The 12,851-nt window shown below is 40.4% G+C and overlaps 1 protein-coding gene across 3 annotated transcripts in view; it reads right to left on the reverse strand.

Annotated features, from left to right (window-relative positions):
* The window catches only part of LOC139134528 (regulator of nonsense transcripts 2-like), a 105,619-nt gene that overhangs the window by 80,543 nt on the left and 12,225 nt on the right, over positions 1-12,851 (reverse strand). For all 3 annotated transcript variants that reach the window (XM_070701390.1, XM_070701388.1, XM_070701389.1), the window contains one exon: positions 10,921-11,001. In XM_070701390.1, the coding sequence (XP_070557491.1) occupies positions 10,921-11,001 (81 nt within the window). The remainder of the gene's footprint in view (positions 1-10,920; positions 11,002-12,851) is intronic.

Consider the following 12,851-nt stretch of genomic DNA (forward strand, 5'->3'; position numbering starts at 1 on the left):
CTATGAACCTTTTTCACACTTTACATCCATCGCATGGTGTCATCTGACCTCGAGCAGTTACTTCGGCAATATCTCCGATCTAACCGACTGCAGTGTTTCCTCGAATGAAATTCAAAGTCACTAAATTTCTAATTTACCGACTTGTGACGAATTACGGTTGATGCATATTCTTAGATAGCTGCAGTACCGTACGTACGTAGCAAAACCAGATCTGGTTTTGCCGTTTTGCCGCCCGACCCAAATACCCAGGCAAAACCTCGAGCTACTGTACTGCAGCGAATTCTTAGAGTGACAGTGGGGAATTGCCAAAAACTTCCAGGCCTCGCTGTTCGTTTATCCAACATGTGTAACGAAATTCTGTACGGAGAATGCACACAAGGTTTCGGTTTTCCGACAGTTTCAGTGTATTAGCTCATATACAGTATGAATGGTTGTTGCGGCTGGCAGGGAATCAATGTCACAAATCACGTTGTTCAAACTGTCGGCCGGCCTAACCTGTAGTACTTGCTGCCAGCTGTCGTCGACGGCTTTTGGTTGTTAGTAATTCTACGTCCGGGCGAGCTCTCATTCAGGGACGTCCCGAAATCGATTTTCAAACACATGCAAGGCCAGTGTTCCTGTATTTTTGTAAGAATATAGTAAATTGTAGATAAAGCCAGACTCTTTTTATTGCCTACAATGTCGCCTTGTACACAGTTACGAGTGGAGTGATACGTACCGGCCGCCGCGTAACTATGCATATAATAATTATTATATGCATAGTACGCGGCGGCCGGTACGTATCACTCCACTCGTAACTGTGGCCTTGTACGTCGTGTACGAGTCTCGGCCTTGACATGGCACAAAACATATTTGCGCGCGTCATACAGATGATACCATTATTCATCTGGGGGCTTTCCGACTGAAGTGAGCAGATAGTAGATTTTTCTCGAGAAACCTACGACGAAAAAGACAGTCTAAATGAAAATATTTCAAGCATAAGATCAATTGCATAGAATGCTGAATTGCAGCAGCTTTTAATCGCTAATTAATGGCATACTTTGTTTTTTGCATTCAACCATAGACAGTGGAGGGGGGACTCTGTCTATGATTCAACGCATCCAATTGAGCAGGTAAACTTGGTTTGACCTTTTATAGAAAGTTTGACAATGTATTTTCGGTTGGTCTCCGGCTCGAAGCCAGTGACGTTTCCGGACTTCAGTTTCTGAGAGCCACATCAAATTGCCACGATCAGCGGACGCAAAATTATTATTTTCAAATAGCTATCACCAAAAATTTCGGGAAATGAGAAAACCTGGCGAGAAAAAAGGCATGGCAACAATGGTGTTGATAGCGTACCTACCTTTTCAAGCCATCAAGAACCAACAGCTCAGCTCGTTGGGCGAGGCAACGATAGTAAATTTTTTCTGCAAACGTAGAAAGACCTGCACTTTGCACTGAAAGGAATAGTTGGCAAGTCTTTTCCGAAACTGAAAAACATAGCTGAGGATATAGCCATCTCTCAGTCAGTGCGGCCGTGGCAAACTTGGGCGTTCATACCGACAATGGGGACAGAGCATTTTCAAACGAAAACGGCATTGTGAATGAAAGGCGATGACGTAGTTTTTAAAGTAGAAGAAAATGCTCAAAATTTTGGTTGTGTTAGTTAATCAATCGAAATTATTTCTTGTTCCAATTGATAAAATCATAGACAGTCTCGATTCTACCATCAATTAGGGAACGAGCACAATTAACGGCAGGGGGGGGGGGGGGCCGGAAGAGAAAATATGTGGTGCGTATATTTTTTACAGGCCCCCCCTAACACCAGCAAAAATTTTAGTGGCCCCCCCATCACCGGCGACAAAATTTTTGTGGCCCCCCCCCCTCCCCAAAAAAGAAAGATTACATAGGTACAAAGTTGTACACATATATAATCCTTATAACTTTTAATATATGCTTTAGTGAAAACAACATTCTTGCATTCTTGAAATAAATAATAAACAAATAAATATATAAATAATAAACAAATAAAATAACTTTACTTCACTGAGTATCTGTATGATGTTTTCAGATGTTGGGGAAAAATGTATAACATGACCATTGTGATTTCAATGCACTTTCCACAACCCAGTGTCTGCCTTTCTATGACTACCCAAGATATTCAATGTTACTCCACTGTATTGACAGTCTGCCATTGGAATAGTCCTTCATGGGCTAACTATAAAAGACCCATTAATGCCATTTTTTCCTCCTTTTTTTCAGTATTTTTTTCCTGTGTGTCCACTACGTATTCTAGTTCTGAACTGCCTATTAGCCAGTCCACATTCCCGTGTGGAACAGGTTGAATGGTTATTTGAGGAAAAATAGGCAGTCCATAGCAGTCCAACCTGCCACATGCCAGTATTGGAAATATGACATGTTAAAATTTGAACATTCATCACTAGCTATGCATGTGAAATCAGACTCAGCCATGTGAAGTCACCATTCATTAGCAGTCCTATTGAATTCATGATAGAAGGGAAGATTGTCAATGGATTGAATGGTAGCTTACACATGTGGCAGTAAAATTTAGACATGCATTAATAAACTCCAAGACTGACTTGTTGTCAATTCTCATGTTTTCACATCCCTATTGTCTATTTAATTTAAATAAATTAGGCGGCACTCATGTGTAGAGTTGATTTTACTTGGGTTAAGTTTTTCAGGTGAAATTACGCATGTTTGCACTATAGAAATGGCACATGGGTCACATTTACCAGTTAAATTGTTCTCAGACTTAAATATTTAGTGGCTACAGAAGCAACGGTTTGCCATTTTAAAGTGACAGTATAAAGCTGTAAGTTTTTGATTTTGTTAATATTTTTGTTATGTATCAACTGCACTTACTTCATTGGTTCACAAATTTAAGTTGAATTAGCTCGTTGATATTATCAATACAACCAACATACACTTTGTGTGCATGTATATTATAAAAGTTCACTGTTATTGTGTTCAATTGAAGTTTAGTCCAGACCAAAATGTGTTTACCAACAATAACAATGCTGACTGTACATAATACAGGTCGTGAAGACTGGATATTTGAACGTGTTTTAGAAAATAGAATAACATTAGCAATATTGGCTAACATGATTTTGAAAAGAGAGAAAAACCTGTAGTCGATGTACGAAGAACACAATTTCTGCCAAAATTATGAAGTTACAATCTATCCCTTAAATATAATTAGCATTGGTTTCATTCATTTCCATTCAAAAAAACGAGACTGGGGATTTTCAGTATAAACCAATGAATATGACAAGAGGGAAGTCATGCAGATGGCTGCAAACGTCTGTGAGCAGCCTCTAAATTAAATCAGCACAGATCAAATTTTAAACATCGTTTATTTTATTTCAAAATGTGCAATAATAAACACATGTTCACCGCTAAATATTCCATATGATCGGAACCTACATTCTATTGAAAGGTACTCACATTTCCAGACGTAATATGGTTGGATCTGTCATTTATTTTTTCTCATACGGTCCACGTTTTCGCGTACGTCCGTCAGCAACTGGCTATGAAGTCATGTACGTGTACGTCAGATCATCACACAACGACGAACACACTTGCGACGGTTCTGCATCTGCCATTGTAAAACTTTCGCGATTACAACTTACATAAAACTTAATGGAAACGCAGTACAGGTACTGTTCATCCCCAAACCGTTCAAAAGTCGAGCCGGATGGACTAACGCTTCTGACGATGTATGATGTCGTGACTTTGGAAAGAGTTGTGTTGGAAGAGTGGACGGGACGCAACAGGGTATGGACGTAAGGGTCCCGTAAATGAGTAAGCTGGAATTTAACAAGGCTGATCAGAATTGCAACAGGGTTCACTTAGTGTGTTGGACGTCCGTATTTTAACGGATCTCTTCATATGAAGTCAATTTTTGCTTATTAGAAAAATCTAAAAGAACAGTTTACGCGTACTTGAAATGTCAAAATTTTGCGACGATCACGACCCTTGACCTTTCGAATTTGACCAATGCTTTGTGTTCCCACACGATCGTTATCGGATATCACATTGCATCTCTCAAATGAGATTGCGCAGATTTAGTTTTGAAGTAATGGACCAGCTGAATCCTACGAATTATGGCTGATTTCTCAGTCATTTCTTCCCCCAGTGACGACACATTTTTAGTCAAAACAGCAAGTGACTTAGGTCTAAGTGGTAATGTTTCAGTTGGCATGAAGGTAAAGTGTATTTCCCCGCGACAGTGTTGGATGCAGTGACCGAGATAGCAAGTCGTCGTGGACGATAATTTTCCATTCATCCGGTAAGTTGAAATGCATATTTATAAAGGACAATTACGAAATTAGTATGCCTTATAGAGAGGCTTTTCTCTGCACACTGATGTTTTCCTGGGAAGCTTGATTTGTATATGGCCCGACATTTTTAACCTGAGCTTTAGGGGTGAAAAGAAAGTACGTATCTGTATACCTGGACAGGGCGGAGGGAGGTGTACAGTGTGGCCATTAACGCAAAACAAAGCTGGGCTTGAACAACGCCTAAGCTTAGTTTGCGTCCATGATCACTCAGTGCAAAAACACTGCTATAAAAAAATAGGCGAAATGAAAATATTTAAAAAAAACAAAACTACCGGTAGATCGTAGGATGAACATGGCTATGTAAACTTATGATTGTTTGTACCACCCGGTCTTACTTGCATTTTTTACTTCTTTTATACATCATCCACATGGTTAGTTTTAAAATCCATTGTTAACATGATATTGCCAGGTAAGAAGCCTTGTATTGAAAGACAGAAAAAATATTTAGAAATGTGAAACGTCTTAATTTTCAAGGGACAGCAGCTGTAATTTTTAATGAGTTCAATAATTTGTTTGCCTCATGTATAAACATACTTTCTTGTATTGATTCAAATTATGAATTGTGATGCCCTCACTTTGTAAAGATGTACATAAATTAATCGGTATAGTGGCTGTGGCAACTAGTCAAGTCAATACAACATACACAAACCCAATACATTTATAGACATATATGTTACACTTTCAATGTATTAATTTTGCACTCGCAAAGATGTATGTAAAAAATTCCTCTATGTGTATGTAACAAATCACACACATGTTCTGAAACTTTATTGTAAAGTTGTCGTCTTAATAAATGTTGCTAAGTTCATTCTCGTCTTTCTGTTTCATTTCAGTGTGCATGTCAGCCAAGGCCCAAGAGAAATTTGGCAAGAATAATCATGACTTACGTAAAGAAGTCTCAATGTCAAATTTCAAAAAAAATAGGACATAAAAGACAAGACTTGGCCAGAGTTAAATGAACTCTTTTAAAAACTAATCTTGGACTAAATCACTTTTCACTGTGTCTATGAAATTTGTTGAAGCCAAAAATTTATTAAATTGGTCATCAGACTTACAGATATGTTTTGTGCTTTTTATTTTGAACGTTTGGAAAGGTGAGTCTGCTTGTGTTTGCTGTGTTCAGGTGAGTCAGAGTTGCTTTTAACTCTGTTTGGCCTGTCTTAGTTTTAGGCCAAATATGGTTAAATTACATCTCCAACCAATTGTATCATATAATTCACCGAAAGAGGCTGTGTTAAAAAGTACTTGATTTTACTGGAATTTGATTTCACTTATTTGATGTTTGCTTTTACACCTTGCAAACATGCAAATGTAACAATGTTTACCAAATTCATAACGGCAACATCAAAATAAGTAAAATCGGGTGTCAAATCAGTACTTTTCATGGTGCTCTTTTTCTGCCAGGATGACCCTGTCATTCATATGTGCATTCAAAATAACCATTCGTGTGAGTGGATTCAGAATAACCATTCGTTCACATGTATGTGAATGGCTAGCTCATTTAAATATTTCGGCCTATACACATGTTACCTACGTGCTTCTGAAATGAATGTGGACTGCCTGACTGCCTATTCCCTATGCACATGCATTAAGCCATGCCAACTAGCCATGTGAATGCTAATTTCACATGGTACTGACAGGCATTCCTGTTCTACATAAGGGATTCCTATAGCATGATGAAATAACCAGTTTCAACCGAGCCTCTGTATCGTTACCAACCATTATTACTGTTGACAAATTAAGTCAATTTTCAATAATAATATTGCTCATTTTACACATAACAACTGCATTGTGAGGTTTAAGACTTGGTATTTCATCATGCTACAAGAAGTTTAACAAGGAACTCCAGCTTCAACAAGGAACAAAAATGCTGAAAAATATTCTCTGTCTGTCATGGTGTAAAAATTTTGGTGGCCCACCCCTTACTTTCCCTGAAATTTTCATGGCCCACCCCAAGAACACTCATTTTTTTTTTCGTGGCCCCCCCCCCCCCATTTTCTCTTCCGGCCCCCCCCCCTGCCGTTAATTGTGCTCGGTCCCTTAATCGACAGACTAAATCGACAATGGAAGATGCATATAAAATTTACAACGCGATGTACGCGGTACGTACGTGTACATCTCAAACAACGGGCGAGTTGGTTTTGGCCCAGTGGGAATAGGGCGATCCGGCGAGTTGCTTCTGGGCGGGTTCAAGTTGGAAAAAGTGCAAGTTAGTCATTCGTGCAAAACGGTCATCAAAACTTCAGGAAAATAGGAAATCAATGAAATTTACTGAGCAATTCAACAAAGACTTGGTGATACACATAGCTTAAAGCAATATAACTTATTCATAAAAAGTTAATCCTTTATTTGGGTTATCACCATCGGTCATGCAAAATGAATGGCCTATGCTTTATGACACACCCCGCGGTTTTGATAAACAAACTAAAAGATGATCATGGACAGAGCAGTACTGCTGTCCGCTGATCAATTGTCGATATATGGATATTCCCAGCGGTTTCCCATGTATATTGGGACTGTGATGTTCCTAGTTTTATTGCACCAGATGACATCTAATACACTAGTCTACACCGTCTAAGGCTTATTGACTCGGCGTAATTTTGTCATCGCCAGTGCAAGAGAGGGCCGGAGAGTAACAAAAACTTCATTCTCCACTCCAGTGAGCATTTTAGCCCGTGTTCTATTATTCAACGTGTAACAAGAAACTTTAGCAGTGCCTCCGTCATTTTGTACACGAAAAATTCAGACCTCCGTCCAGCTCCGCAGCTCCGAGTTATTCTCGACGGTCAAGTCTAAAATTTGCATTGTTGCTATGGAAACTGGCCGTTTTCCGAGAAAAGGGAGCATGATTCCTCGAAGGCAGACTTTCGCTGTTTCACAATTCGACATAGAGGAATGATTTGCAATATGTCACCTATGACCTTTAACATCATGTAGCTGCTAATCACAAGATTGATCAGTCGCGTGAAATTCATTAAGTTCTGATACTTCGGACTTCACTGAGTTTGACAGAAAAAGATGCCTGTTTTTTGTGGGTTTTTTTGCACCAGTTATTTCCACGTGGGAATCATTACGTTACTAGAAAAAGACGGAGGTTTTTTATGTTCGGCCCAAATTGCTATTCGGAGCAGTTATTTTGAATGTGGGATATCGACTCACTTGTAAAATATTGACAGAAGCGGACTTACGTTTTTGGTTTTCGGTTGTAATAATTTGGCATGGGGACAGTTTTGAAAGTCAGACTTTCATCGGGTATGGGCAGTTATGTTAAAGCGCAGTGGTCGTCGCGCTGCGCATCCTCCTGAGGGGGTCCCCCTCTGTTGTAAACAAATCCAAGAACGCCGCACATGTTACGGGTTGATTGTAATGTTTGCGATATTGCCGCTTGTTAAAATGGCGGCTGATCTGTCACAAGCATACCAACTATCCAAATGTAACACGCAATAAAAGGTCAATTAATCTAAGTTAAAATATCTGCTGAATATTGAACAATGATTGCATGCTGGATTGAGATCACATTTGCTCATGATTTTCTTGAATCAGTTGAATGGGGCTCCTACTGTTATCGCTCGAGCCATAGAGCTAGACGTACGCATGTATACGCCAACAGACTATCAACGACCGGGCTCTAGTGTTCAACATCGCTAGCAAGGACGAGAGCCTTCATTTCAAGAGGCCCAACAGGAGTACAAAGACAACAACCCAAACTACAGAAATCTACAGTTCGCAGAGCAATGCCCGCTGCAGCAAGAAGCATCTCTGCATCTGTTCCGTTCCGTGGTCTGTATGAACGTCCGTGTCAAACCGGGTATATGAAGCGCTACACTCTGCTGTGGAGAATCAAACTCAACTACAAAGTTTACCCCGTTTGGGGGTGCAAACGAGAATTCCGAGTAAAGGTATCAAGTCAAGCGAAGGACCTTTCATAAGTCTTCTTGTTATGTGGGGGTTATGTCACTTGAAAGAGGATTCAGACCTACCCGGCAATCAGGAGGGTACAACAACGAAGTTTGCCCAGCACCGGTAGGCCTACACTAGCCCTGCGTACGATGCTGAGTGTTCCGCTACAGCTAATAGCCCCGCTCACCCTGCGTACGTACGCAGTGTACGCTGTGCATTCCCTGTGTGCGTTCCTATTAACACACAGCGTACACTGCGTACGTACGCAGGGCTAGCGAGAGAGTTGCCGACATCGACGGTTATTTACGAAAAAAGAATAAAAGACTGGCATTTTTGGAAGCGATCGAGTAGCTGAGGTAGGCAGGGATACGACTTGGGCCCAAGAACGCTGAATTTCGGCAGTAATTTGGCTTTTTACGTCAAGTCCAAAAATGGATTTGAAGTCACCAACTCTACGTACGGGTCTTTGCAGGGCTGTGGTGAGCGGGGCTATTAGCTGTAGCGGAACACACAGCATCGTACGCAGGGCTAGGCCTACACCAGCTAGCGGTCGGATCACTGCCATGACCGTGCACAGGACCGGGGCACAGGATCTCTCGATACGTCTATGCACGGTGTAGCCGTGCAATTTCCCTGCCAAATGCCGCGAATACCCGCTCGTTTTGTTTATTGTTTTCTGTCATTTTACTATTTCTTACCATGTAATACTAGGAGAAGTAAGACATGGTGATCAACAGTTGGTTGTGGGCCAAGTCGTAGCGGGCCGGTACGTTGTGGGACCAGATTCTCTATATCCGTGTACGTCAACGCGGTGACCGTCTCCCAACAACATCTCACGTGTCCTGCTGTGGCTTGCCGATCATGGTCTTGAGTGTAATTTTTGTGTTAGGCATTGTGCTTGTTGCTGGTTTACATATATAGGCAATGTTGATCATTTTAGTTATGTATTTTCACTGTACTGTACATAGCATTGTGTACAACCAGCGTGATCGTGCGCGATCAAAGCTTTTTGTTCACTGTGTCTGCGTGCAGTAAACTCAGCGACATAATGTGCTGAGTGTAGTGTCCCAATGTTTGTAGCTCTACACGAGTTTATAGATAGAAATACACCACGGAAGTTCGTTTCCGATCTTAATATTTTACTATTGCATGATGTTGAGTCTTACAATGGCCTTAACAAAGTGGGGGACTGCTCCCATCTCACTCCTATTGAAGTTGAGAAGACTTATGTTTACAAAAATTAATGTTTATCAACAAAAAAATCACGCACGCGCAGCGCGACGACCACTGCGCTTTAAACAATACTGGTAAAAGACGTAACGCCATAGTTTTTGGCCGCAATACATGTGGGGCGGCAACAGTTCTGAGCTGGATAATTGTAAGATATCGCAACCATTTTCAAAACATTAACGACATGAGAAATCTGTGGTGACGTACTTGGACGTAATCTTTATGCAGTGTAATAACTTTCAAAGTTGGAGAACGGTTCATATTTAATACCACAGACTTCAGGAATAAGCATAACCGAGTTTGACTACGGGCCCTCTCTATCACGGGGTTTGAATTACATGTAAAATACCATCAGAAAAAGACGTTTTTTCCGTCTCCAGTTACTTAGGAGCGGGAACAATTTATTATGAATATCAGACTTTATCAGGTATCAACTCACATGCACAGAATACTATCAGAAACGAACCGGGAATTTTGAAAGCTTTTTGAGTTAAGTTTTTTTTTTTGGCCCCAATTTCATTCGGATCGGGAACAATTTTGAATGTTGGAATTTGTTGAGGGGTATCGACCCACATGTAAAATGTTAACAGAAGCGGGCGTAATTTTTTGGCTTTCTGTCGTAATATAAGTTGAAATGGGGAACAGTTTTGAATGTCTGACATCATCAGGTATGGATGGACAGACGTGAAACACACTGGCAAAAGACATAATTTTTGGCCGCAATATATGTGACTTTTGGAGTGGAAACAGTTCTGACAAATGTACAACATTTTAGAAATGGACGAATTATTTTGTTTCTTGGCCGTAATTTCTTCGAAACGGGGAGTAGAGAAGGACGTTGATTGGGTAGTGAAACACATACATATCATGTGAAACATCATCAGAAACAAGCATTAATATGATTTTCGGCAGTTGTAAGTACAAAACGGGAGCATTTGTTAGTGAATACGTATCCTAAATAAAAGCAAGGCAAGAAGTTCATAACAGAAACATCTTTATTAATTACGAATCCTAGAAGTGTAAATAGTAAAATAACGTAGGGTGCAATAGCAGCCTGATATGCACCAGATGAATATAGATCCTATCAAGTGTAGCAATTTTCCTTCCAGATGGTTTTACATGTAGCAATAGTTTCTGAGAGTTGCAACATTGTATGTAAAGGTTAGCAAGATCGTTTTGACGGGCCTATTGTTCAAGTACTGATTGTCAATAATTCTGCCCTTTGTCATGCACGTGAATAAATTTGCATACGAGTACAGCAGGTCTCCAAGGGGAAACCACTTCTCAGGCTCGCCTGAGGCACGCCCGAGGCGCGCCCAAGGCGCGCCTCTGGCGAGTCCGAGGCGAGCCTTTTGGTGCGTTAGTTCTGCTTTGAACTGTACATACACATAGTTCATTTTAGGAGACAAATAAACTTTCGCTCTTAAATAAATTGTAACCAACTTACTGCTTCTCCAATGTATTTTGTGAGATTCAATGCGTTGAAATCAGAAGACAAGCTATCTTTCTGTTGTTCTGACATTGTCCTCTACAAGAAAAAGCAGATATTTGTTGCAATGACCCTAGGATATTACTACACTGACAACAATGAACATATCAGTGCTCAAGTTAATCAAATCAAATATACCAAAGAGTTAAAGATCCTAGATGTTATTGAATATGCATGAACTTCATATCAGGACAACAAATTTATGGTCTGGTATTGGACAAAAAGGCAAATGTTTGACCATAGTCCTGGAGGGAGTGTGGTTTGATCTAAAACTGATTGTACAGATCTGTCATTTCTCTCCTGCATGCACAGTGAGAACACAACACCTCATCCAAATAGAACAATACTTGCCACTGGTAAAGAAAGATGGACTCTAGTGATAGAATTACACATCTGAAATGGGTGAACAGACCATGAGATGCAAACGATGCACAAGGACATTAGCGTAGCACATCAACCTCCCCTGTGTTATTGTCAGAGTGAATATGTTACAAAATTTTCAAAATAGCCTCATCATTTACAGGTCTTACATTGGTGACCTAGACATCAAATGGGCCATGTCATGGTTATTTTCATGCCACACAAGGTCAAAAAAGTGTTTCTCCTAGTTTTAAATGCCAGGCTGAGCATAGACCGTGATTAACTGGACAGGCCTCTGGCAGCCTGTGAAACTTCATATACATATACATACCGTATTCCTCCGATTCTAAAACCCCCTTTTCAGAACCAAAGGTGACGGAAAAGATGTGGGGGGCTGTATAAACGGATGTCACCGCGAAATCGAACGTCGTAGTTAATTTATGCTAATTAATGCAATGTTATGCAAATTTTATGCCAATGTTTTTTTTTATTCACGCGAGCGCTGCAGACAACTCATACTTTGTGATATCGACTCATGGCCATGCTGCGTCGATACTGGCAGTCAAAACTGTACAGTATAAATTAATGGAGATCTACAAGTTTTGAAATTTAGCGTATTTGCCATACCCTCTTTTGCCAAACAATACGATACCAATAAATGTTCGTATTTCGTGTATAGATAATCACCACGATACTTCGTTGCGCTCCCCAGCAGCAGCTAGCTCCCCATAGCACATGTAGCATGGCTGCAAAGGTCAGACAAGGAGTAAAGGGAAAGTCCCTAAAGTTCCGCTGGCTGTGATTGGTCAATTCACGCAATAGGTCAAAGGTGTTAGTGCATGAGGTCAGGGTAAAGTTCTGTTCAGCACATGCATGTGATGGTGTCCGTCCGATGTTTTCTATTTACAATTTTCAATTAGCGTAAACGATCAATTACACGTTGTGAGTTTATTGTTTTGCTCCTACGTTTCAAAAAGTCTAACCGTATCTCGAAACGAAATGTGATCTTATGAACAGGCAGGCGCTAGGCTCGAACTGATAAAGTGTTGAAACATCGGCTGGCCATGGCCGAGACGAAAGATTGCTTCGCCAATCTGCTTACGATTTGATGAATTGAATTTTTGGCAATAAATCTTTGAATTTTTTTATTATTTGTATCGATGAACGAAATGTCTCTTGATGTGGAATTCAGTCATCTATGATCAACTGTTCGGAATATGGTACAAACATGCACGTTTTTTGTTCTAACTCACAGTCCCTTGGTGGGCTATTCAGCTCTGGGACTATTCGCCCCATAGACGAGTGTACAGAAGTGAGAAACAACCACACTCGTCTATGAGGTGAATAGTCCAAGAGCTGAATAGCCCACCAAGAGACTGTGTTCTAACTGTAAGTGTATAGGGCCGTTTATGAAGTTGGGTATTTTTCCCTCGCAAGACTTCGAAAGCATGCATAATCTTGAAAATCTGTTACACTATCGCCTACTCATTGCCGGGACTATTAACGAAAGAAATTCAAAGAATTTTCAG

Source organism: Ptychodera flava, chromosome 6 (genome assembly GCF_041260155.1).
Source record: "Ptychodera flava strain L36383 chromosome 6, AS_Pfla_20210202, whole genome shotgun sequence".
In the NCBI taxonomy this organism is placed as follows: domain Eukaryota; kingdom Metazoa; phylum Hemichordata; class Enteropneusta; family Ptychoderidae; genus Ptychodera; species Ptychodera flava.